This window comes from Erpetoichthys calabaricus, chromosome 18 (genome assembly GCF_900747795.2).
Source record: "Erpetoichthys calabaricus chromosome 18, fErpCal1.3, whole genome shotgun sequence".
Taxonomy (NCBI): domain Eukaryota; kingdom Metazoa; phylum Chordata; class Cladistia; order Polypteriformes; family Polypteridae; genus Erpetoichthys; species Erpetoichthys calabaricus.
The window spans coordinates 65,175,698-65,199,030 of NC_041411.2; the positions used below are offsets into that span (position 1 = coordinate 65,175,698).

The 23,333-nt window shown below is 41.2% G+C and overlaps 1 protein-coding gene across 1 annotated transcript in view; it reads left to right on the top strand.

Annotated features, from left to right (window-relative positions):
• The window catches only part of cpne9 (copine family member IX), a 737,722-nt gene that overhangs the window by 216,593 nt on the left and 497,796 nt on the right, over window positions 1–23,333 (top strand). Inside the window, exons 5-6 of the mRNA XM_028824197.2 lie at window positions 14,837–14,876; window positions 17,592–17,594. Coding sequence (XP_028680030.1) covers window positions 14,837–14,876; window positions 17,592–17,594 — 43 coding nt within the window. The remainder of the gene's footprint in view (window positions 1–14,836; window positions 14,877–17,591; window positions 17,595–23,333) is intronic.

Below are 23,333 nucleotides of genomic sequence, written 5' to 3' on the forward strand. Positions count from 1 at the left end.
ACATTGACTTTTATATATCCATCCATCCATCCATTTTCCAACCCGCTGAATCCGAACACAGGGTCACGGGGGTCTGCTGGAGCCAATCCCAGCCAACACAGGGCACAAGGCAGGAACCAATCCTGGGCAGGGTGCCAACCCACCGCAGGACACACACAAACACACCCACCCACACACCAAGCACACACTAGGGCCAATTTAGAATCGCCAATCCACCTAACCAGCATGTCTTTGGACTGTGGGAGGAAACCCACGCTGACACTGGGAGAACATGCAAACTCCACGCAGGGAGGACCCGGGAAGCGAACCCGGGTCCCCAGGTCTCCCAACTGCGAGGCAGCAGCGCTACCCACTGCGCCACCGTGCCGCCCATATATATATATGTAGATATATGTATGTAGCATTGCCTGGGAGGAAAATAAAGTGGTTTTTTTTATAGTTTGAGAAAAATACAATTAAAAGTAAAACACAACTTTAAAAATAAAAATAAGTTAACAAACAATGAAGACTCACTAATGCGCTTGTCTTGTGGTCTTGTATGTATGTTATCGTCCAGTTGATGAATTCTATTTAATTTCAAAAGCAACAGGGGTGCGGTGGTGAAGCTCAAACATAAAGAATGCAGGCAGTCATCTCCAGTTCGCCCTCTGGTGGTCGTTCCGAGTGTCATCTGGATGATCACATGCATACAAGACCGCAAGATCACCCCCCACCCTACCCAGAAGGGGGTGGGTTAGGGCTGATTTCACCCTACATTATTTTTAATTGACCCAATGAGAAACATGTGTACCAAGTTTCATGAAAATCGCTGAAGTGATGCTGGAACATACATACATACATACATACATACATACATACATACATACATACATACATACATACATACAGTACATACATTGACTTTTACATATATAGATTTTCTGCTTTTCTGTTCCTTTTCTTCTTTTGTTGTTGTTTCAGTTTGGTTTTGGAGATAATGATCTCTTTGAAAATACAGTAAGGCATGTCATATCATTTTCTAACCCGCTTAATCCAGACCAGGGTCATGGGGGTGCCAGAGCCTATCCCAGATGGCAGGAACCAGCCCTGGACAGTCCAGGGCGAACACACTCACACACACTAGGGCAAATTCAGAGTCGCTGTTCCCCAAACCTCTGTGTCTTTGGGAGACAACAGGAGCACCCAGGGGAACAACATGTAAACTCCACACAGGGATGCAAACCCTGTTCTTCATGCTGTGAGGCAGCAGCACTACGACTGCACCACATTGCCCCCCAATTACTGTAAGTGTTGTCAGTAAAAGTAACTAGAGGTGTTAATAACGATTGAAGTATCTCAACATTGAGGGTCTGCTAATTCCAATTGCCTCTTGCCAGTGGTGTGTTGGCACTCAAAGGTTATTAGGGTCAGAATGAGCTCAGGAGCCGAAGCTCTAAATAGAAAGAGTAGAGAGGAAAGCTGAAGATTCCAGGCAAACCTGAGGGATCAGAAAGAGTGGCAGGTCCCAGACTGGAGGGTTTGCATAGATAAGGTGGGACATCAAAGATGTGATGCGGGAAACAAAACTTAATTAAACAGCAAGCAGGAACCATTCAGAAACACTTTAAGAACCCTAACAGGCAGCTACCCTTATGTATGGTTGATGGGTTTTCTTATTTGTACATGAAATTGGAAAAATGTAATTTACGGATACTGGACTGATCTTCTGTCCTCTGTCCCTTTTCCAATGTGAGTTGACTGTTGACTGGGAATTGCTAGTTTTTATAAGGTGACAATTCCAATCGCCCGTTTCTTGTGAAGTTTGTGCTATGGTTTGTCTATTTTTTTCTTGATGGTGTCTTTTCATCTTCAACAGCACCTATTAAATGTGATTTTCTTTGGAAGGCCATGCGACTATTCAGACTGATTTGCTTTCCAGTCAGATGGAAATAAATAACACTGAGGTACCTGTTCTAATAAAGCATGAGGGGCTTTTGAGTCTCGCTTGTCTCAAAAATGATCAGAAACACGCCAGGGATTGCAGCCTATTAAAGCAGAGTACCCTTAAAGAGACTGGCAGCTCTATTTTTGGATGAAGGAGGGAAGAATGGCGGAATGTGTGTGGAAATTCAAGTCGATAAAAGAAAGCACTGTTGACTTCACCTTTAAATCGGCACCTCATTTTGAAAGTGTCACAGTTGAGCGATCACTCAGGGTCTCCCCTTCTCTATTTCAAAGCCTTATATAGGATGGCTGGTTGTGAACCCAAGGGCGTCAGAGTCAGAAGCAAATTCTTATCCAGCTTTGCTAAAGCAAATTTCCAATTCTTATGAAGGAATAGGGAGGGCATCATGACAGTTTTTAAAGTGGGCCGGTACACCCCGATACTCTCCACTAGCAGTCCCCCGTTCTTCACTTATGAATACCACTACTTATTGTATGCATACTATTAGATACAAGTACTTTGTTTCACAACCATTTTATATTTATTGTGAATTGGTGGCGCAGTGGTAGCGCTGCTGCCTCGCAGTTAGGAGACCTGGGTTCGCTTCCTGGGTCCACCCTGCATGGAGTTTGCATGTTCTCCCCGTGTCTGCGTGGGTTTCCTCCGGGCGCTCCGGTTTCCTCCCACAGTCCAAAGACATGCAGGTTAGGTGGATTGGCGATTCTAAATTGGCCCTAGTGCGTGCTTGGTGTGTTTGTGTGTGTCCTGTGGTGGGTTGGCACCCTGCCCGGGATTGGTTCCTGCCTTGTGCCCTGTGTTGGCTGGGATTGGCTCCAGCAGACCCCCGTGACCCTGTGTTCGGATTCAGCGGGTTGGAAAATGGATGGATGGATGGATTTCCCCTTGGGATTAATAGTATCTATCTATCTATCTATCTATCTATCTATCTATCTATCTATCTATCTATCTATCTATCTATCTATCTATCTATCTATCTATCTATCTATCTATTTAGAAAAATAAATCTCTTTGTTATAGTTTTTGTATATCAGCACATTATCGGACTTCCAAGGGCGAACTCCTTCCCTTTACCCTCTGAAATAATTTCTGTATGACAACACACTTACAGACCTCCAAGGGGTCCCAGGAATATCTGCAATTGTTTTGATCAGACAAAGCAATAGGTAATGCTGCCAGTTCTTTTTTTCCACTTTAACAAGTGTATCATACGAGGGTAAATCAAAAAGTAAAGACAATTTGAAAATTATATGGTGACCACAATTGATAGAAGCTGACGCAATACAACAATTTGTGATGCCTTATGGGTTGTTAAAACAGCCACAGTGCGGTGCTCTGACATTAGTCTAGTTGAAGCCAAGGTCAAATGAACATGGACACTCCTATGCTGGACTGCACCAATGTTGAAAAATGTGCCATAATGAGATTTCTTTGAGTAAATGGAGTGAAACCTGCTAAAATGCACCGAAGGACTGTGATGTATTGTGTCAGCTTCTGTTAATTGTGCTTCAATCTGCGCTTGATTTTGTAAAAGTCGCCGACTAGTTGGAGTGACTTACTGGGTAAGTCAGATTAGGTGAGAGCACTGCTGACCACCTCCGACTCATCGAGATTATGTACATGAAGTCACATAAAACGGCAAAGCCTTATATTGCCATTATTTTAATGATATTTTTGACTTTGACAGTTTCTAGACGGAAGGGCTTTGATATCTATTTATATCCCTCTTCTTCTTTTTAGGCATCAATTAGTTTAATTTTCAGATGCTTAGCTTTCAGCTTTAAGTTACATTTAGTTTATTATTGAGTTACTGTACATTCAATCCTTTCCCTTGTGTTTAATAATTCATTCTGTTATAACTTCCATCCATCCATTTTCCAACCCGCTGAATCCGAACACAGGGTCACGGGGGGTCTGCTGGAGCCAATCCCAGCCAACACAGGGCACAAGGCAGGAACCAGTCCTGGACAGGGTGCCAACCCACCGCAGGACACACACAAACACACACACACACACCAAGCACACACTAGGGCCAATTTAGAATCGCCAATCCACCTAACCTGCATGTCTTTGGACTGTGGGAGGAAACCGGAGCGCCCGGAGGAAACCCACGCAGACACGGGGAGAACATGCAAACTCCACGCAGGGAGGACCCGGGAAGCGAACCCAGGTCTCCTAACTGCGAGGTAGCAACGCTACCACTGCAACACCGTGCCGCCCCTTCTGTTATAACTTGATATATATATATAATACAGGTCCCATGCCCAGCCGGGATGGCCCTGCTGCATATGTTCCGGGCGAGCAGCTATGGGCTCCTCAGTACCTCCCCCGGGACGCTTGGTGGCAGCCTCCCTGGATGACGTTGGTGCCTCAGTTTCCCGCAGGGCTCCAAGAGAGATGGAGTTCTCCACAAGCCTGTGGGGATCTGGGGTGGCCCCCAGGGGGGGCTGCATGAATCCCGGAGCCTTTATGGACACCTCTACAGCCCCGCCCAGAAGTGCAATTAGCCACAGGTGATCAAGCACCTGGAGAACTTCCGGGTGGGCTATAAAAAGGGCCAGCATCCACCACTCAGGAGCCAGAATTGGAAGGAAGAGGACAAGGTTGCCTGGGAGGAGTGGTGGTGCCAAGGTGGAGAGAAAAATGTTTGTGTGTTGGCTAAGTGCTTTGTTTGGGACTGTGTTGGGCCTGTGGGACACGGGGAAGGCGTGCCCCACGGCTGAAGAGAAAAATAAAAAGTCTGTTGGATTTTACACATGTCTCTGCGTCAGTCTGTGCCGGGTCGGGTGTAATATAGCGCCTTATTACAATATATATCATACAGTCTGATTATTTGGGTGGTTACCTACCAGGTAACACTTGATGTTGGTCAGTCAATTGGAAAATATCCACCATGCCCTCTCAGCATATATATATAGTGTGTATATACATATTGTGGCAGGAGGCTGGGGGTCAAACACAGCCGGGACGCCAGGAAGGACCAGGAGGCAGTTTGTACGTCCCCCGGGCCTCAAGGGGGCAACCGCCCTGGACAAGGAGGGGACCCATTGGGGCCGGTGGCTGCTGCCAAGGGCCTCCCCGAGCAGTGTGGAACCCAGGAGATCTGCAGTTCTGCCACACCTGGGCAGGTGGAGGTAGGAACTTCCAGGGACGCCCGGAGTGCTTCCGGGTGCTCGTGTGGCACTTCCGCCACACCAGTAAGTGCCGCCGGAAGGTCATCAACAAGCACCTGGAGCACATCCGGGTGAATATAAAAGGGGCCGCCTTCCTACAGTCGGGGAGCGAGAATCAGGTGCTGGAGTAGGACAACGCTCCAGCGAACAGAAGAGAGGCGGCCCAAAGACGGTTAAAGGCCCGTGGAAGGGTGTTTGGTGCTGGAAGCACTGTGTGTGTGCGTGACTTGTGTCTTGCGGGACTTGGTTAATGAAAAAACGTGTGTGTTTTAAGAGCAGCCGGTGTCTGTCTGATTGTGTATATATCTTATACATATATAAATGTCTACGTGTGGAAGTGTGTGTGTGTGTCTGTCTGGCCCAGAAGTGCGAGGGTACAGCATGAAGCTCAAAGAGCTGGCAAGGTGGCCCCAAGTTAACGAGTCGGAAGAAGAAAGAAGTACGAGGGCACAGCATGAAGCTGAAAGAAAGCAACTCCGTTGCCAAAGTGAAACTGCCGAGGAAAAGTCAAACAAGAGAGAAACTCGCTTAGCCGCTGATAGACAAGGTGGGCGCGCACGTCCACAAAACAAAACCGCCAACTCTGCATTTCAATTTTTATTCTGATGATTTCAGTAGTTTCTAGGAGCCCGGGCTTTTTACAGTACAGGCTTACACAGCTAGTATATATAGTATATCAGTCAGTCAGTCATTTTCCAACCCGCTATATCCTAACACAGGGTCATGGGGGTCTGCTGGAGCCAATCCCAGCCAGCACAGGGCGCAATGCAGGAACAAACCCGGGCAGGGCGCCAGCCCACTGCAGGGCACACACACACACACACACACACCCACACACCAGTCACACACTAGGGACAATTTTAGGATCACCAATGCACCTAACCTGCATGTCCTTGGACTGTGGGAGGAAACCCATGCAGACATGGGGAGGACATGCAAAGTCCATGCAGGGAGGACCCAGGCAGCGAACCCAGGTCTCCTTACTGCGAGGCAGCAGCACTATATATACAGTGGACCCTTGACTTACGAACTCAATTCATTCGCGAGGGCTGGTTGTAACTCAAGTTGGTTGTAAGTCAAGACTATTTTTCCGGTAAGAAATAATGGAAATGCCCTTAATGTGTTCTGAACCTCCCACAGCAACACTTACTTAACTTTTTTTAATAAAAAAGGGTTGTATAATGTGCATAATTTACCAAAAACACCAATACTTTTTCTAATGTACTAACCAAAAAGTTATAAAAAGTGCCTAGCCTACCAGAAACAACAATTTCATACTGTACTCACCATTTAAGTTGACATCTTTGGCTTTCAGGAAGGAAGGAGGAGAAGAATGAAATGGAAGGTGGTTATTGTTTGGAAGGAGCCTCCTTATACAAATCTTTTCTTTGTAAATTTGTCGAGATGATGGATTTCGACATACTGTATATATTAGCGAGATCAGTCACCCGAATGCCACTCTCATATTTCCACACAATTTCCTTCTTCGTTTCGATTGTGATCGCTTTCTTTACCTTCGTTACCTTCTCTTCCTTCTTTAGCAATTATCGAAATAAATTATATAAATCACTGCACTGACTAAAATTACGTCCACAAACACATGTATCTGGGCTCTGACTGACACTTACAAACGCTCTCGGCTGTTTGTTTACAATCGCACAAGCGGATACATGTGACCACATTCGGGTCGTAACGCAAGACGTTGGTCGTAATTCAAAACAAAAATTTTGGTCATAAACCAAGTTGTTCGCATGTCAGGCTGGTCGTATATCAAGGGTCGACTGTATATATATATATATATATATATATATATATATATATATTTAGTGACCACATGGGGACACCCCTGAGCCCCAATCTCAGACACAATAGTACACTACACACTCTCGAGTTAAAATAATTTATTCTGAATAAGTCACCAAATAAGCACTAATGACCAACCACAATTAATCAAACATGTCTCTCTGTCTCTCCTCTATTTCTCTTCTCTCCTTTTACTACTCCTTTGAGTTTTTCCCCTTGCCTCTGATTTCTACATGTGAGGCAGTGGTCTACTTTTTAGGCCGGAAATGCTTCTGATGCCATACCGCGTCTCCCTGGGAACACTTCTGGGCCGTATAGAAAGTAGGGAGAGACCCCGACAGGGTTATACTTGCGGACTCCAACTCCCAAGCACCCCTGTGAGTGTCCCAACTGGGTTGCCACACGAGGACCACTGCCAACTGCCGTATGTGGATGGATCTGGTTCCAGCTCCCGTCTTCCACTGGTCCAAGCCACATATTAGTCCAACTTGGCATAAAGTTATTAAGTGTTTTCGTTTTGACCTCCCGTCCAGGTAAGAAACTGTGTTCCTTCCTATCCAGATCGTCTGTTCTCCTCCTACTATATATATATATATATATATTCTTGTAATAGATTGTAAAAGATTATTATATATTAATTAAACCTTCTACAGATCAAGAACGTCATCATTTCCTAGTTTGTCTAAAATGTTGCATACACATGAGTCTGAGTTGCCGTAATTATACGCAAGCTTTCGTGTCAAGTTTTCCTTTATAAATCCTGACATTTGTGTGGGAAGTTGCACATGCACATTTCAAGCCTTTTCATGTGCGTACGCAAGCTTTATAAATGAGGCCCAAGGTGAGGAAGTTGACCTAGCACTCGGCTCCTGTCTTAGAGTCGAAGTGTGTTGCCATTTTTAAAAGAATGAGGAGGCCTTAGCCTCCAGCGGGGACGTGATGAATGAGCGTGCCATGCTCCATTCAGCCTGCGGTCATGCTTGTCATAAGAAAGCCTGTAAACAAGTATTGGTAGAAAATTCTTGGGTATCATATTGTCACTGGAAGTACCTACTGATATAACCGGAGCTGACTAACTGCTGTATGTATGCTGGAAAAGCAGTAAACCCTACATTGGGGTCATACTGTGATAAAGTTACTACTTCTAACCAAACACCCAGGGTGTAAAGTAAAATATAAGGAGGACGCGTATCTGACAGGCAAGACAACAATTTGAAAAAGGAACACAAATTGAGTGAAGAATCAAAAAAAAGCCAAAGCAAATTCAGAGGTGACTGTAGGAAGTGTCATTTATGAGAAATTGATTTAATAAAACAGCTGCTTCATGCAATATTTAAGGCAAACATCTAACACCATCGGTGTACTACAGAGGCAAATTTGTTTGTCTGCCTCGGCTAGTAAAGAGTCATTTCATTTTATTAATATTATTAAAAAAAAAAAAACAATCAAAAGGAATGATGATAGCAGAATGGTTCACCCTTATAACCACACAGATTAAACTTCATTAATACACAGCAAGAATTCCATTATAGTGCTGGTAGTCAATTTCAAGATTTAGCAAAATGAGGCATTAAGGCACCCAACATAAGGAATAAAATTCTTGTTCATCAAAGGATCGCACACGTTTGAATTTCAGTATTCCATCAACCAGATACATTAGAATATCTTTCCATTTCACTCAACTGCTCTTTGCTAAAGTTACAAGACCTTTAACCATTTTTTCATTCTTGTTTAATTTATTGCAGCATTCCATGAAGAGAGGAATTTAGGAAATGATTTGTATCGATTTGTCTGCATGTCAGTTGAAATAATAACTCGCTCATTGACAATCTTAATCTCTTGTTTTCTGAAGCACATCTGCTCTGATGTGAGTTTAGGAATCCTTTTCATTATGTTTGTAAGAAAACATGGCACTTGTGAATCTCTCAGGATTTGTCAGGAGGCTAAGAGACAGCCTTGTTTGATCAACTCATTTGCAACTTGTGGGTTTTGTTCGCGATGCCTTAGGGAAACAGACATGTGTAACTAAAAGGATTTTTCTTGTGTTTCTGATAATGGAAAAAACTGTTTTTGAAAAGAAAAAAAAATCTTTGGGGAGAACAATTGTAGTGCAGAAAGACAAGAATAGTTTTACCAAAGAATGTACAGCTGTGAAAATTAAAAATCTACACTAATTCAATAATCTGTGCTTTTATTTCGGGAACCTGTAAATCTCCAATTTTCAATGGTTTTCCCATAATAGTTCATTGTTTTTCTTAAAACAATTGTTAATCACCAGACTTGACTGCTTCTTCTCCATTTTAGAGTGCACAAACCTCGGGCCAGGAAGGTTGGGCAAAGGTCCACCTTAACAGTTCTTGGTGGTCTGCTGGTGACCTTGAGTGCTGTTTCTGTGAAAAAGCCTTTTTTGGCCTTTATGCAGAATTTGGCAAGATGGTATCATTTTAGTGAAATTACTTTTTTGAAGCTGTAGGGGGCGATACTGCACAGTCAGCACAGGCATCCGTTCGTTTTCTTCGCTCTCAGAGCTGGAGAAAATCTACAAGTCCAGGGGGGGATTTTTCGTACATGGATTACTCGTTTAGCCGCATGTAATTGTTGATGATTTGGCCTGAACCTGAATCTGTCAGTTTTTCGAAACTCTTGCTGGATGTGTTGTCATAGCAACACATCCAAATCCTCAAACCTTCCAATTCCTGTCCTTACTTTTCTTTCTCCAAATACCCAATCGCCACACAATCAGCTCTGTAATAGACGTTAAGCCATCTGTAAGCTTAGAACGCCGATTCTTCAAAACTTTTAAGGAACATTGAAATATCTTCGTAATGTTTAATTATTCTATCCATCTATCCTTCCAGTGTCGCGCCAGCCACAGCATGAAAGCAGCGCGTGGCAGGAACAAACCATGAACGAAGCTCAAGCTCACTAGCACTGCGGCACCGTGTAGTTAAAGTTAAAGTTTTATCTGTATAATATAATCGACATATTTTGTTGCATTTCATCTTAAAAATGATATTGTCATCATATGTAAATACGCGATTTATAAAGTGGCTCAGATTGTGCAATATTATAACTGTATCATAAGTACAATTACCTCACGGTAACTTGCAAGTACAAACAGTTCTACAAGGAGCACTTGATGGACTGATTGAGTGCGTGTATAGTTCTTGGGATGAAACTGTTTGTGAACCGCGAGGTCGGAACAGGAAAGGCTGTGAAGTGTTGGTCTTATGAGAGCAGTTCAAATAGAGAATGGCTGAGGCAGCAAGTGCTTGATGCTGTATACCGATAATTCTCTTTCCAATCGCTGTAGATCTGTGATTCACACTCAGATTCAGTGATATAAATACTCTGAGTGGTGTACTGAGAGTAATATGGAAAAAGATGATCCGCTGTGGCAACCTCTAACAGGAGCAGCTGACAGAAGAAGAAGATGGTGCAGTGAGAGTAACAACGCTAAAGCAGTTATGGTATTTAGAATAGTTTGACCATTCTGTGGACCATTATATTGTTACAGGTTAATTACAATCAGATGCATTAAATTTATGAACGATATGCGGTTAATTTAAGTGTATTTGATAAAGCCGCCGTCGTGGATGTGGATCTAAGAAAGGACAACCACACAGGAACAGTAGCCCAACTTTGACGATGGGTGCCACCAGTCTGCAAAACCGAGCGGAGAACTTGCGTACGACAGGGTATGAGGTACCGTGGAAAAGTGCGTACCTTTATGCCAAGTGTAGGTTTTATACATCGCGATTTGAACGTGGAAACGTTCTTGTGCAACATTTCTGTGCATACGCACTGTTTATACATGAGGCCCCAGGACTCTTCCTCGAGCTGGCTGGCCATCTAAACTGAGCGATCGGGGGAGAAGGGCCTTAGTCAGGGAGGTGACCAAGAACCCGATGGTCACTCTGTCAGAGCACCAGAGGTCCTCTGTGGAGAGAGGAGAACCTTCCAGAAGGACAACCATCTCTGCAGCAATCCACCAATCAGGCCTGTATGGTAGAGTGGCTAGACGGAAGCCACTCCTTAGTGAAAGGCACATGGCAGCCCACCTAGAGTTTGCCAAAAGGCACCTGAAGGACTCTCAGACCATGAGAAAAAAAATTCTCTGGTCTGATGAGACAAAGATTGAACTCTTTGGTGTGAATGCCAGGCGTGACGTTTGGAGGAAACCAGGCACCGCTCATCACCTGGCCAATACCATCCCTACAGTGAAGCATGGTGGTGGCAGCATCATGCTGTGGGGATGTTTTTCAGCGGCAGGGACTGGGAGACTAGTCAGGATAAAGGGAAAGATGACTGCAGCAATGTACAGAGACATCCTGGATGAAAACCTGCTCCGGAGCACTCTTGACCTCAGACTGGGGCGACGGTTCATCTTTCAGCAGGACAACGACCCTAAGCACACAGCCAAGATATCAAAGGAGTGGCTTCAGGACAACTCTGTGAATGTCCTTGAGTGGCCCAGCCAGAGCCCAGACTTGAATCCGATTGAACATCTCTGGAGAGATCTTAAAATGGCTGTGCACTGACGCTTCCCATCCAACCTGATGGAGCGTGAGAGGTGCTGCAAAGAGGAATGGGCGAAACTGGCCAAGGATAGGTGTGCCAAGCTTGTGGCATCATATTCAACAAGACTTGAGGCTGTAATTGCTGCCAAAGGTGCATCGACAAAGTATTGAGCAAAGGCTGTGAATACTTATGTACATGGGATTTCTTCTTTATAGACGTATGTTAATGACAACAAACAGAATAGATTTTATTATTGATTCGATTCTTGGCACTATTTTCAATGTATTAAAGAAATACTTGACCTAAAAATCTTATTTTTATATTTTACTCAGAAAAACATGGACCACTAGCCCTCCCAAGATCAAGGTTCCAGCCCCAATAGTTTCCAAGAACCAGCATGTTGCTGTGCTGCATATTGCCTGATGTGTAGCAGATGCTGTAGTTGTCATTCTTCTTCTTCCTACCATGTAATTACAATACAACACAATACAGTTTATTTTTGTATAGCCCAAAATCACACAAGTAGTGCCGCATTGGGCTTTAACAGGCCCTGCCTCTTGATAGCCCCCCTGCCTTGACTCTCTGAGTAGTCAAGGAAAAACTCCCAAAAAAAAACCCTTGTAGGGAAAAAAATGGAAAAATTCTTGGGAAAGGCAGTTCAAAGAGAGACCCCTTTTCAGGTAGGTTGGGTGTGTAGTGGGTGTCAAAAAATTGGGTCAATACAATACAATACACAGAACAGAACACAAGTAATCCTCAATACAATATAATAGTCTGTGGTGGGTTGGCACCCTGCCCGGGATTGGTTCCTGCCTTGTGCCCTGTGTTGGCTGGGATTGGCTCCAGCAGACTCCCGTGACCCTGTATTTGGATTCAGCGGGTTGGAAAATGGATGGATGGATGGACAATATAATAGTGCAACAGAAATATTACAAATACAGAGCAGAATTCAGCAGTAGATGGCATCAAATGATAGGATTCTGATTTGTTCATCAAGCTGCTCTATTGGCCATTCCATAGCTGAGTCAGTGCTGAGCCAACCAATCCAATGAAAGGACCCCTCTAACCGATTATTCCTGCGATCCTTCATCAGACATGACTTTACCTTAGGCAGGCAAAACAATGTGGCAGGTTGGCACTGGCACCAAGTGCCACATTTGAGTACCAGGAAGAGAAACGGAATAGGAGATGGTTTTTTAACAAATTCTAACTATCATGTTACTTATGTTTTAGTGCTAATGACTAACGACAGAGATGCAGTCTGTACAGTTAATCAGCAGCTCTAGTCAGGGTATGCTAAACTGAAGTAGTGAGTCTTCAGCCAGGATTTGAAAGCTGAGACCGAAGGGGCATCTCTTATAGTAGTAGGCAGACCATTCCACAGTTTAGGGGCCCTGCAATTAAAAGCTCGACCTCCCACTGTTAATTTATTAATCCTTGGAATCATAAGCAGACCGGAATCTTGAAATCTTAATGTGCGCTCTGGTTTGTAAGTGTGGTAAGCAGGACCTTGTCCATTTAAGGTTTTATATGTTAAAAGGAGGATTTTGAAGTTTGCCCTAAACTTAACTGGGAACCAGTGTAAGGATTTAAGCACTGGAGTTATGTGTTTGTATTTTCTTGTTCTTGTAATAATTCTTGCAGCAGCTTTTTGGATTAACTGGAAGCTATATAAAGAACTATTTGAACATCCAGTGAACACAGCATTACAGCAGTCAATCCTACTAGAAATAAATGCATGAATTAATTTTACGGAATCCCGCTTATTTAGAAAACACCTTCATTTCCCAACATTTTCAAGATGGAAAAAATATGATTTAGACAACCTTGTAATGTGAGCTTTAAATGACATGCTAGAATCAAAGATAACTCCTAGATTGTGGGCTGATTCAGTAAAAACTGTGGAGTGATTCAGTATTAATTGTCTTACGTAATTTGCCTCATGATTAGCAGGTGTCACTGCTCTTCTTTTTCTTTCTGCCATGTCATGTCTATGCACTTTACCATATGAAAGAAGCCAACCCCCAATAACTTTGTGGAGGGTGACAGTAGCCACATTCATTTTTCACCGGGGATATCACGTCATAAGCTTTCAATTAAGACTAAGACTAGGTTTCCAGCCTCAGTGGTTCAAGAGTAATCACCTAACAGACATATACAATCCTTAGCATTATATATATAGATTTACCTCATGTAAATTGTAGTGATGTCTGAGAAATATTTTAATATTTATACCTGCAGGTTAACTTTTGAATCCTGATCCCCGTTAAACCTCATATATTCTTCTTCCTATTTATCTTCAACCTTGTATCTTCCAAAGCCTTCTCCGTTCTTCCAACTTCCTCTCCACTTCTTCTTTTCTGGTGCTACACAACACAATGTCATCAGCTAAAATCACGCACTAGGGGGATTGATCTTGTATCCCATGAATCAATATATTCATAACCAGATTAAAGAGAGAAGGATTTGAAGAAGATCCCTAGTGCAGACCAGACCTACTCTAACTCATGGCACTCTATTATAAGCCTTTTCCAAATCAATAGCTCCATATAAAATACTTTTTGTTTTTCTCAATGCATATCAACAAAGGGTGTTCACTACGAAAGATGAAAAACTAAATTGAAAAAATTAAAGAAAAGCAAATGATAACATTATCAGGAAGAGAATGCAACTGGTACTTGTGCATATCCATGATGTTTCAATAAGTAGAAGGTCAATTCACCGGTGCATTTTTACAGCCTTCCGCTAAATAAACCTGAGGTTCTCCAGTAGTGAGTCTTCAATTCCAATGCTCCGGTGCGTCTGTTCCATTTTCATTCACAAGAGTTTTCTCTTACATACCAGTGATGTGCAATGTTAAGTTAATTGGTGTCTTTACGAAAGCTCTTTACAAGCAAGTGGGCCTTGTGATGGATTGGTATCCTGTTTAGGGGTAGCTTCCTTCCCATCACCTGATGCTATCAGGTTAGATTCATGTTCCACATGACCTTGTAATGGATTAACTGGATTCTGAAAACAGATTTAGCAATATTGTTTTAAAAGGTTTACAGCTGAGATCACTTGTTTTATAACCTAATGACTGAAGTGATGGGGTATCAGAAAGAGACCTCAGAGGACCTACCTTCATATATCTCCCTATTTAATAAACTGTTTTTCACGTAGTATATATATATATATATATATATATATATATAATATATATATATATATATATATATATATATATATATATATAATTTATTTATTTATTCTTCAATCTTTCAATCACATGCAATACTTCGAAAAAAGGATACTTGGTTTCCTAATGGATGTTGGCCAGACTGTTGAATGAACTATACATCATTTGTATACTTGTGCACTTTTTTTTTTAATAATTCGTTTTGTTCTTCTCTTTTAGGTATAATGTCGACTCAAGAAGTTCCAACATTTCAAAACATGTAAGTAGCTGAATTTTAACTACAGATGTGAATATTTCACTAAAGCAAAACCTCTCACGAGACCCTGGCCTATAGTATATCCACTAAAGAACAAATGATTATAAATATAACAACCAGGTCCTTATCTAGGAAGCATATTCATTGAATGGTGCATGACAGTAAGAATTTAGGTATAGGTTCTAAATCAAAATTTCAGGAGGAAATATTGTTTTTAGTGCTCAAAAAAGGAAGTCAACAACAACAACATTTATTTATATAGCACATTTTAATACAAATGGTGTAGCTTTACAAGATGAAGAAAAAAAGTTTATAAAAAATATAAATATAAAAATAAAATGACGCAATACTAAATAACAAAGAATAAGGTGAGGTCCGATGGCCGGGAAGACAGAAAAAACAAACAAAAAAAAAAAACTCTAGAGGGCTGGAGAAAAAAACAAAATCTGCAGGGGTCCCAAGACCACCCGGCCCCCACTGGTCAACAAAACTCGAGTGCCTCTTCGCACAGCAGTGTGGCTACACTTAGTGGTGTAACCAGAATTTGATGAGCTCTAGTTAGCCAATAAAAGGTGTCATTTTGCTTGGCTTTTCTCTACATTCATAATGGCTAACACGGTACAACACCCTAGTACTACATGAGCTCTAGTGCAAAGCAAAAATTAGGTTCCACTCATATGAAATTAATTTAAATCCAGTGAGATCATCAATGAAATATTTCAGGCATATAAGCTACATTAAAGGTCAATCAGTCATTATTATAGTATAAATCCAGCACTTTTCACGTCAAAATTATGTCTTCACAAACATGGTATTGATGCATTTGTCACACAAAATTGTGTTAAGCTCTTCCTATAAATAAAAAAAAATATCTTGGTTGCTCTGCCGCTTTACAATGAAGGGTTATGGGACATGGAGGAAGAGTTAAAAAACTTACCAAATGCATCCATTTTTTCAAGCCAAGACAGCAGTCATATTTCTGATGCATGTTTGTTGCAACATAATGATCTGGAAATAATCATTTTATCCAATTTTTCTTGTATTATTTTTCTTGTGTTTAGGATACATATTCAATTAGTTTGGGCAAATTCTCACCTAAACATGGAAGTAAATCAAAACAAAACCAACCACATAGCATGAAAAGTTTACTGTGATTTGGTCTGTGGGGAGGAAACCACCCTCCAGCAAAGAGGTGTGCAGGAGCTTTTCTTCTTTTAAAATGGCTGAATCTCATAATAGTGGTGTTTTTTGTTCAAAAATGATATGTATAAACTATTTTACAATGTGTATGTAGTCACAAAAAGCAGATTGATACTTAACAACTGTCTTGGCTTTAAAAATGGTCGTATTTAGTTAGTTTTTGAGCTTTTCCTCCTTCCCCCATAGACTGCAATGTAGAGTGTCAGGGCAGGCATGATATTTTTTTAAATTTATAGAAGTTGGTTAACTTTAGAACACAGTTTTACATGGCAGAATTTGCATGGCAAGCATACATAGCATGTTTGTAATTCTTTAATAAAAATTAATAATTCTTTGCATTTATATAGCGTTTTTCTCACTACTCAAAGCGCTCAGCAGTTGCAGGTTAAGGGCCTTGCTCAAGGGCCCAACAGAGCAGAGTCTCTTATGGCATTTACGGGATTCGAACCGGCAACCTTCCGATTGCCAGTGCAGATCCCTAGCCTCAGAGCTTTGTGAAGAAAAAACTTTGACTTGAAAAATGCTGAACTTATCCTTTAAGTGTTTTGGAGTTATGGGAATGATAACACCATCAGCCTTTTCATTTTAATGTCAAGTAAGCAAACATGTTAATAATAAAGTATTTCGAAACAGCAACCATGCAGTCATTGTGAGCCCTCCATCCCATTAACTCTGGTGTAAATGGATCACTCGCACTTCCTAGAGTTACGGCCCTGGAAAGAGGAAAGGAAATACTAGAATATAATAAACGGGGTCATGTGACTATATCATTCCTAGTGTGAGGAAAATTAGTATTTTAAATAAAGAAAAATCGAGATCACCTTTACAAATAGCTCCATCTGCTGGACATCCATTATTACAGCAAGCCTGAGGGAGCCTCGCTATTTCATCGGATCAAATCTGTATGACAGGAGTGGACAATTCAACAAAGTCACATCATCATAAGAAAGCCGGGCTGATTTGCATAACACAGTCAAGAGAAGCATTAGTTTACACCAATCAGCATACAGATAAATGGTATACTCTTTAACACACCTATAATCTAACGGGAATAAAATATAAAGTACTACAGTAATTATTATCATATCACCAATCCCTTGGTTCTGCGCTGGGCACAAATGGTACCAAATATCTTAGTTAAAATGTAAGTTATAGTTAGAAGCACTTTACAAATTCCTACAAAAGGTTTTAACCTAACACTGGCCACATGACAACTGGCTTGTCCTGGAGAAAAAACTTACTTTTTTGAAATTTTCTTGTAGGAGAATTTTGGAACTTTTAATGACATTCCCTGTTAGACATGTCCAGGTTGCCTTGTCAACATTTTTTTTTTTTTACTTTTTCTTATGTATTATTGCTGACTGTAAATAAAATTCTAATTTTCTGACAATGAAATACTAGCATGTTAATTAATAATGCACCTCATTGTTTCTTTTGACCTTTCTTTCCCAGTCTTTACAACGGTTTTTCTGATTTATTTTCTCCCTTTGCTGCCTCCCATTGGTCCTGGATTAACAGAAGGTGAGCCTCTTTGTTTCACCCTCTTTCTAGTCTCCTGATGAATGTAGTTGGTAAACACAAAATTTCTGAATTGTACATTTCACAGTGTGAACTGTCAGCACAGCTCAAGTCTGTAAACTGCCTTTTTTTACTTAAAACAATGAATGTGCTGACACTGTCATGGGCATCACTTCTGACTCATTTACGCCTGATGGTGAGAGAAGGCAAAGAGTCATCCGAGTGCCAGACGTCTGGTTGTGCATTGTTTTGTTTTTTTTTAATTTTATTTATTAATTTTATTGTAATCATTCCATACAAATAGATCAATTTACAACAAAAAAAATTGAAGACAAATCAAACCCCACCCCTGAGAAGGAGAGCTTAGCCAAAGGAGAATTGCTTAGGGCTTTTTAATAAGGCAACAATAAACAAAAGAAAGGAAGAAATATATGTAGGTAAATAAAGAATGGAGAAGGGAATTAAATGCGATAATAGTTATTTCTCTTATTCTAAAATAATATTGATTAGATCCTGCCAGGTTTTAAAAAAATTCTATACAGATCCTCTAACTGAGAATTTGATTTTTTCCAATTTCAAATAATATAAAACATCGGTTTCCCACTGACTTATAAGAGGAGAATTAGGATTCTTCCAATTTAACAGAATAAGTCTGCGTGCCACAAGTGTAGTGAATGCAATCACCGTTTGCTTGTCCTTCTCCACTTCAAGTCCATCTGGAAGAACACCAAACACAGCTGTTAATGGGTTAGGAGGGATTGTGATACCAAGGCTATCTGAAAGGCAATTAAAAATTTTGGTCCAAAATGATGTTAGTTTGGTGCAGGCCCAGAACATGTGACCCAGTGAGGCAGGAGCTTGGTTGCAGCGTTCGCAGGTTGGATCCTGCCCTGGAAATATTTGGGACAGTTTTAAGCAAGACAGATGAACTCGAGATATCATTTTGAGTTGAATAATTCTATGCTTTGCACATATGGAGCTCGAGTGAATTCTCTGTTTTGCTACCTTCCACTCCTTTTCTGATATATTGATTAAGAGATCTTCTTCCCAATGTCCTCTTGGGTCTTTGAAAGGTAGCGACTCTAATAAGATTTTATATAATGCGGAAATGGTGTTTAATTCCTCGAAATTGAGCAGTATTTTTTCCAGCATGGTGGAGGGTACGAGGTGAGGAAAATCGGGCAGTTTCTGTTTAACAAAATTTCTAATTTGAAGATAGTGAAAGAAATGTGTAGCTGGGAGGTTGAATTTGGAACGTAATTGTTCAAAAGATGAAAATATGTTGTCTATATAAAGATCTCTGAGCATTTTAATCCCAAAACTTTTCCAGGTATTAAAAACTGGATATGTTTGCGAGGGTTGAAAAAGGTGGTTCTCTTGCAGAGGTGCCGCGGATAAAAGATTTTCCATCTTAAAATGCTTTCTAAGTTGGTTCCATATTCTGAGTGAGTAAAACACAATTGGGTTGTTAGTATATTTGCAATAACTTGCATTTATTGGAGCGCAGAGCAGGGAGTATAAAGAAGTATTACAGGATTTTACTTCTATTGTGGACCAAGCCTGTGTACGTTCATTTATTTGTGTCCAGGTTTTTATGGCTTGTATGTTTGCTGCCCAGTAATAAAACTGAAAATTAGGTAAAGCCATGCCACCTTCTGCCTGAGGTCTTTGTAGGGTTGCTCTTTGTATATGGGAGTGTTTTGAGTTCCAAATGAATGAGGTTATCGTTGAATCTAATTGCTTAAAAAACGATTTATTGATATAAATTGGAATGTTTTGAAATAAAAAAAGAAGTTTAGGAAGGATATTCAACTTAACAACGTTAATTCTTCCGGTTAGAGTGAGATGAAGGGTTTACCATCTATGCAAGTCTTGCTTAATTTTTTCCATACAGACGGCAAAATTTTGTTGAAAAAGAGCTTTATGTTTACTTGTGATATTTACCCCTAGGTATTTAAACTGATCTGCCATGGTAAAAGGTAGGGTGTCTAATCTAATATTATATGCTTGTGAATTCACTGGAAAGAGTATACTTTTATTCAGATTAATTCTAAGACCAGATATCTTTTGAAATTCTGTGAGTGCTGTTAAAACTGCAGGCACAGTGTTTTCTGGGTCTGATATATATAAGACCATATCATCTGCATATAGAGATATTTTCTGTTCCATTGGTTTGTATGTTAGGAATTGTGTGCCATCCATTAGACAAGAGGTCAATAACTTCAGCCCATGAAAGCGTGTCCACCGAGATGACCATCGCCACACTGTTTTATTCATCGACAGTTATGACGTGAACACTTGGTCACTCTCTGGTCAAGTGATTTTTCTTCTCATGGACATCTGACAGTGTGTCTAGCTCCATTGTAGATGCCATGGCCTTTTTTTAATGGGTGGACCTCTTATTACGGGTCAGTTTTTCTTGGATGCATTAATGTGCCCATGTACAATATTTTAGCAAGAAAATGTTCAAGTGTCTCTACACATTCAAGTGTCACCTTAGCTAGATGATGTTGACCTGATGAAAATGGCACATTTTGGTACTCTCTACCTGAAAAGCAAGAGAATATCTTTGCCAGAAAAGAAGGGAAAAATTAGTTCAGTCCAATTGTGACAAAGACACAGTATACTTACACCTTTAAGCAGCGGTACTAGTTACGAGGATGAGTCAAAAATGATCCGCACTCCGGTTATATTAAAACATCTGTTGGCAGCTCTTTCTGTACGAAGTCCCTGTCTCCCCACTCACTGGCGTGCAGGTGTGAACGTGTTACGTCAGATCATTTGTAACTGTGGTGCGAGAAACAATTGGTGCCCCACTTGTGATTTGCACAAAAGAAAAGCGACATGCAGTGATTTGTTTTTTGTGGTCTGAGGGTTTTCCTGGTGCTGATATTTATTGAAGACTTTGTGCACAGTATGGAGAAAGTGTTTTGTTGTGAAGAAGTATGTATGAATGGATAGAAAAGTTCAAGGAAGGTCGCATAAGTGTCAACCATGAAGAGGGAGCTGGACGCCCGTCCACAACTGATGACGACATTGACCGTGCATGTGAAATGATTCTGTTGAATAGACAAATAACAGTAGATGATGTAGCAAATCATTTACAAATCAGCCATGGCTCTGCCTATGCAATAATCCACAACAGACTTGGGTTTCGAAAGAAGCCCTACGAGGACGAAGATTCACGTCTGATGAAGAGGTGAAGACACTGGTGCATTCGCGGATCCCAGCTCAGCATAACACATATTTTAATGAAGGAATATGAAAGCCTGTAGACAGATGGACAAAGTGTATTGAAAATAGGGGAGATTATATCAAAAAACAATGTATCTATCTTTTCTGAAAATAAATTCTGCAGTCAGAATGCGGATAATTTTTGACTCACCCTCGTGCATAAAAAACAATAAAGACAGCAGAGGACGTGCAAGTTTGAAAGGATTATAAAATCACAAGAAAGCATAAATGAGTTTGTTTAGAACAAGAATAAAATGTTAGAACATTGGTATTCAGTAAATGGTGTGTTTCATGATATAAATGATTCAGGTGCTCAGTGATGACCTGTGACACAAAGCACTTTGCAAACACTCCTCCAGGGAGTCAATGGCCCATGGATGGCTTGGAGTGAATTGTAATCATCTCTTGCTTGCTTTGTCTAGGGACACACCAAAGCAGCCATGTATAATCGTGGATTTCAATCTTCAAATACAGCACCCAGCAGGCCTACAGTGAAAAGTTACAACAAATCCATATGATGATTTTCTAAGCATATCTTGGCATAGTCAAAGTATCTTTAACAAGCAGAAGAGGTAATGAACATGAAAGTAGGTTTATAGAGCCACACATCATGACAGCCATGGTTCTGTTGCTATGTTGTTCAACAATGGTTTCTATTGTTGCTCCCGTGTCAGCAAAGGAGCAGATACTGTAACTTGTGCAGATATCAAGATGTTAGACCACAAGCAGTTCAGACTTCTTAAGTGAACACCAGTCCAGACAGAGTTGGCGATAGCGAGCAGTCACTTTCAGAAGTGTAATGGACAAGAAGTCATTGGATTAATGGTTCACTGTCGCAGCATAGGACTTTTTTGGGTGCCATCACATGTCTGTGGATGGTGGACATGCTGTAGATGTTGTGACTGCCAGTTTCCCCATGCTGCTGTTTTCCTTGGCCACCTAGATCTTTCACAATGAGAATTAAAGTCTTCCTCAACTGTTTTCACCAGCACATACCATTGTCTGTGTATATAAAAGGATATGTCAGGCTGACCATCAGCTCTTATCAAGCTAAACAAATTGTTCATGCAACTGACAAACTTATTGTCAAGTCTTTCTTGACACTCATAGACACTCATTGCATTGCCCTCTTGTGGTGGTTTATGAGCGTAACAATTGCCAACTTATTTATTTGCACGGAATATGTATTTCAAGCTACATTTGCTTGTTTCATTGAAAATCAACCTAAGTAAGTCTGTTGATGTCAGGTTGATATCCCAGTGACATACATTGGATTCAGAAAGTATTTACACCCCTTCACCTTCAGCACACTTTCCTGAGTGGTAGATTTAATTTTTTGCCCATCTATCAACCTCATCATGAGGTTTACTTACCTCGGCAGCGACATTCATGCCACTGGTGACTCTTCCTATGAAGTCAATAGATAGATTTGGAGAGAATGGGGGGATCACAATGTCACCTAGCACAATCAAGAACTGTGTGAGGTGGCAGTGTTTGCTTTAATCACCCTCTTCTTGATATTTTCAAAGTTGTCATAATTGTAGTGATGGTAGCTGTTAAGTGGCTTCAATTCTGTGTCATACATTATTGCCTGAAACTGCAACAGTGCAGGAACAGAATTTTGATAGCTGTAGTACTGCTCAGTTACACATCGGTCATTGTCATCTAGTGAGTCATCGCTATGAGGGATTTGACTCAAAATCAAGACAGCAATCCCACCTGAGAATGAAGGTCCAAGTCATTAGAGTCCTGGTTCACTCTGTCTTGCTATATGGTTGTGAGACATGAACACTATCCAGTGACCTGAGATGAAGACTGGACTCCTTCGGTACTGTGTCTCTTCATAGAATCCTTGGGTATCGCTGGCTTGACTTTGTGTCAAACGAGCGGTTGCTCATGGAGTCCTGAATGAGGCACATTACCTGAATTTTAAGGGAGCAGCAGTTACAGCACTATGGCCATTCCCAGCGGGTGATCCGGCTCGCAGGATCCTCAATGTTGAGGACCTGAGTGGCTGGACCAGGCCAAGGGGACACCCATGTAACACCTGGCTGCAGCAGGTAGATTGTTATTTCTGGAAGGTGGGCCTAGATCACGTATCTGCCTTGGGGGTTGCCAACTGGGATCCCGAGCTGTTACGTTGTGTGGTGGGTGCAGCAACACACTGTACTAGTGCATGCTCCCAACCTGACTTGACCTGACCATAAATCTGCGCTCAAAAGCCCATAATGACAAAGTAAAAACATATCTTTAATAATAATAATAATTCTTTGCATTTATATAGCGCTTTTCTCACTACTCAAAGCGCTCAGCAATTGTAGGTTAAGGACCTTGCTGAAGGGCCCAACAGAGCAGAGTCCCTATTGGCATTTACGGGATTCGAACCGGCAACCTTCCGATTGCCAGTGCAGATCCCTAGCCTCAGAGAGTTTGTAGATTTATTAAAAATCAAAAATTGAAATTCTCTCATTCATATAAGTATTCAGACCCCAAATTCAGTACTTTGTA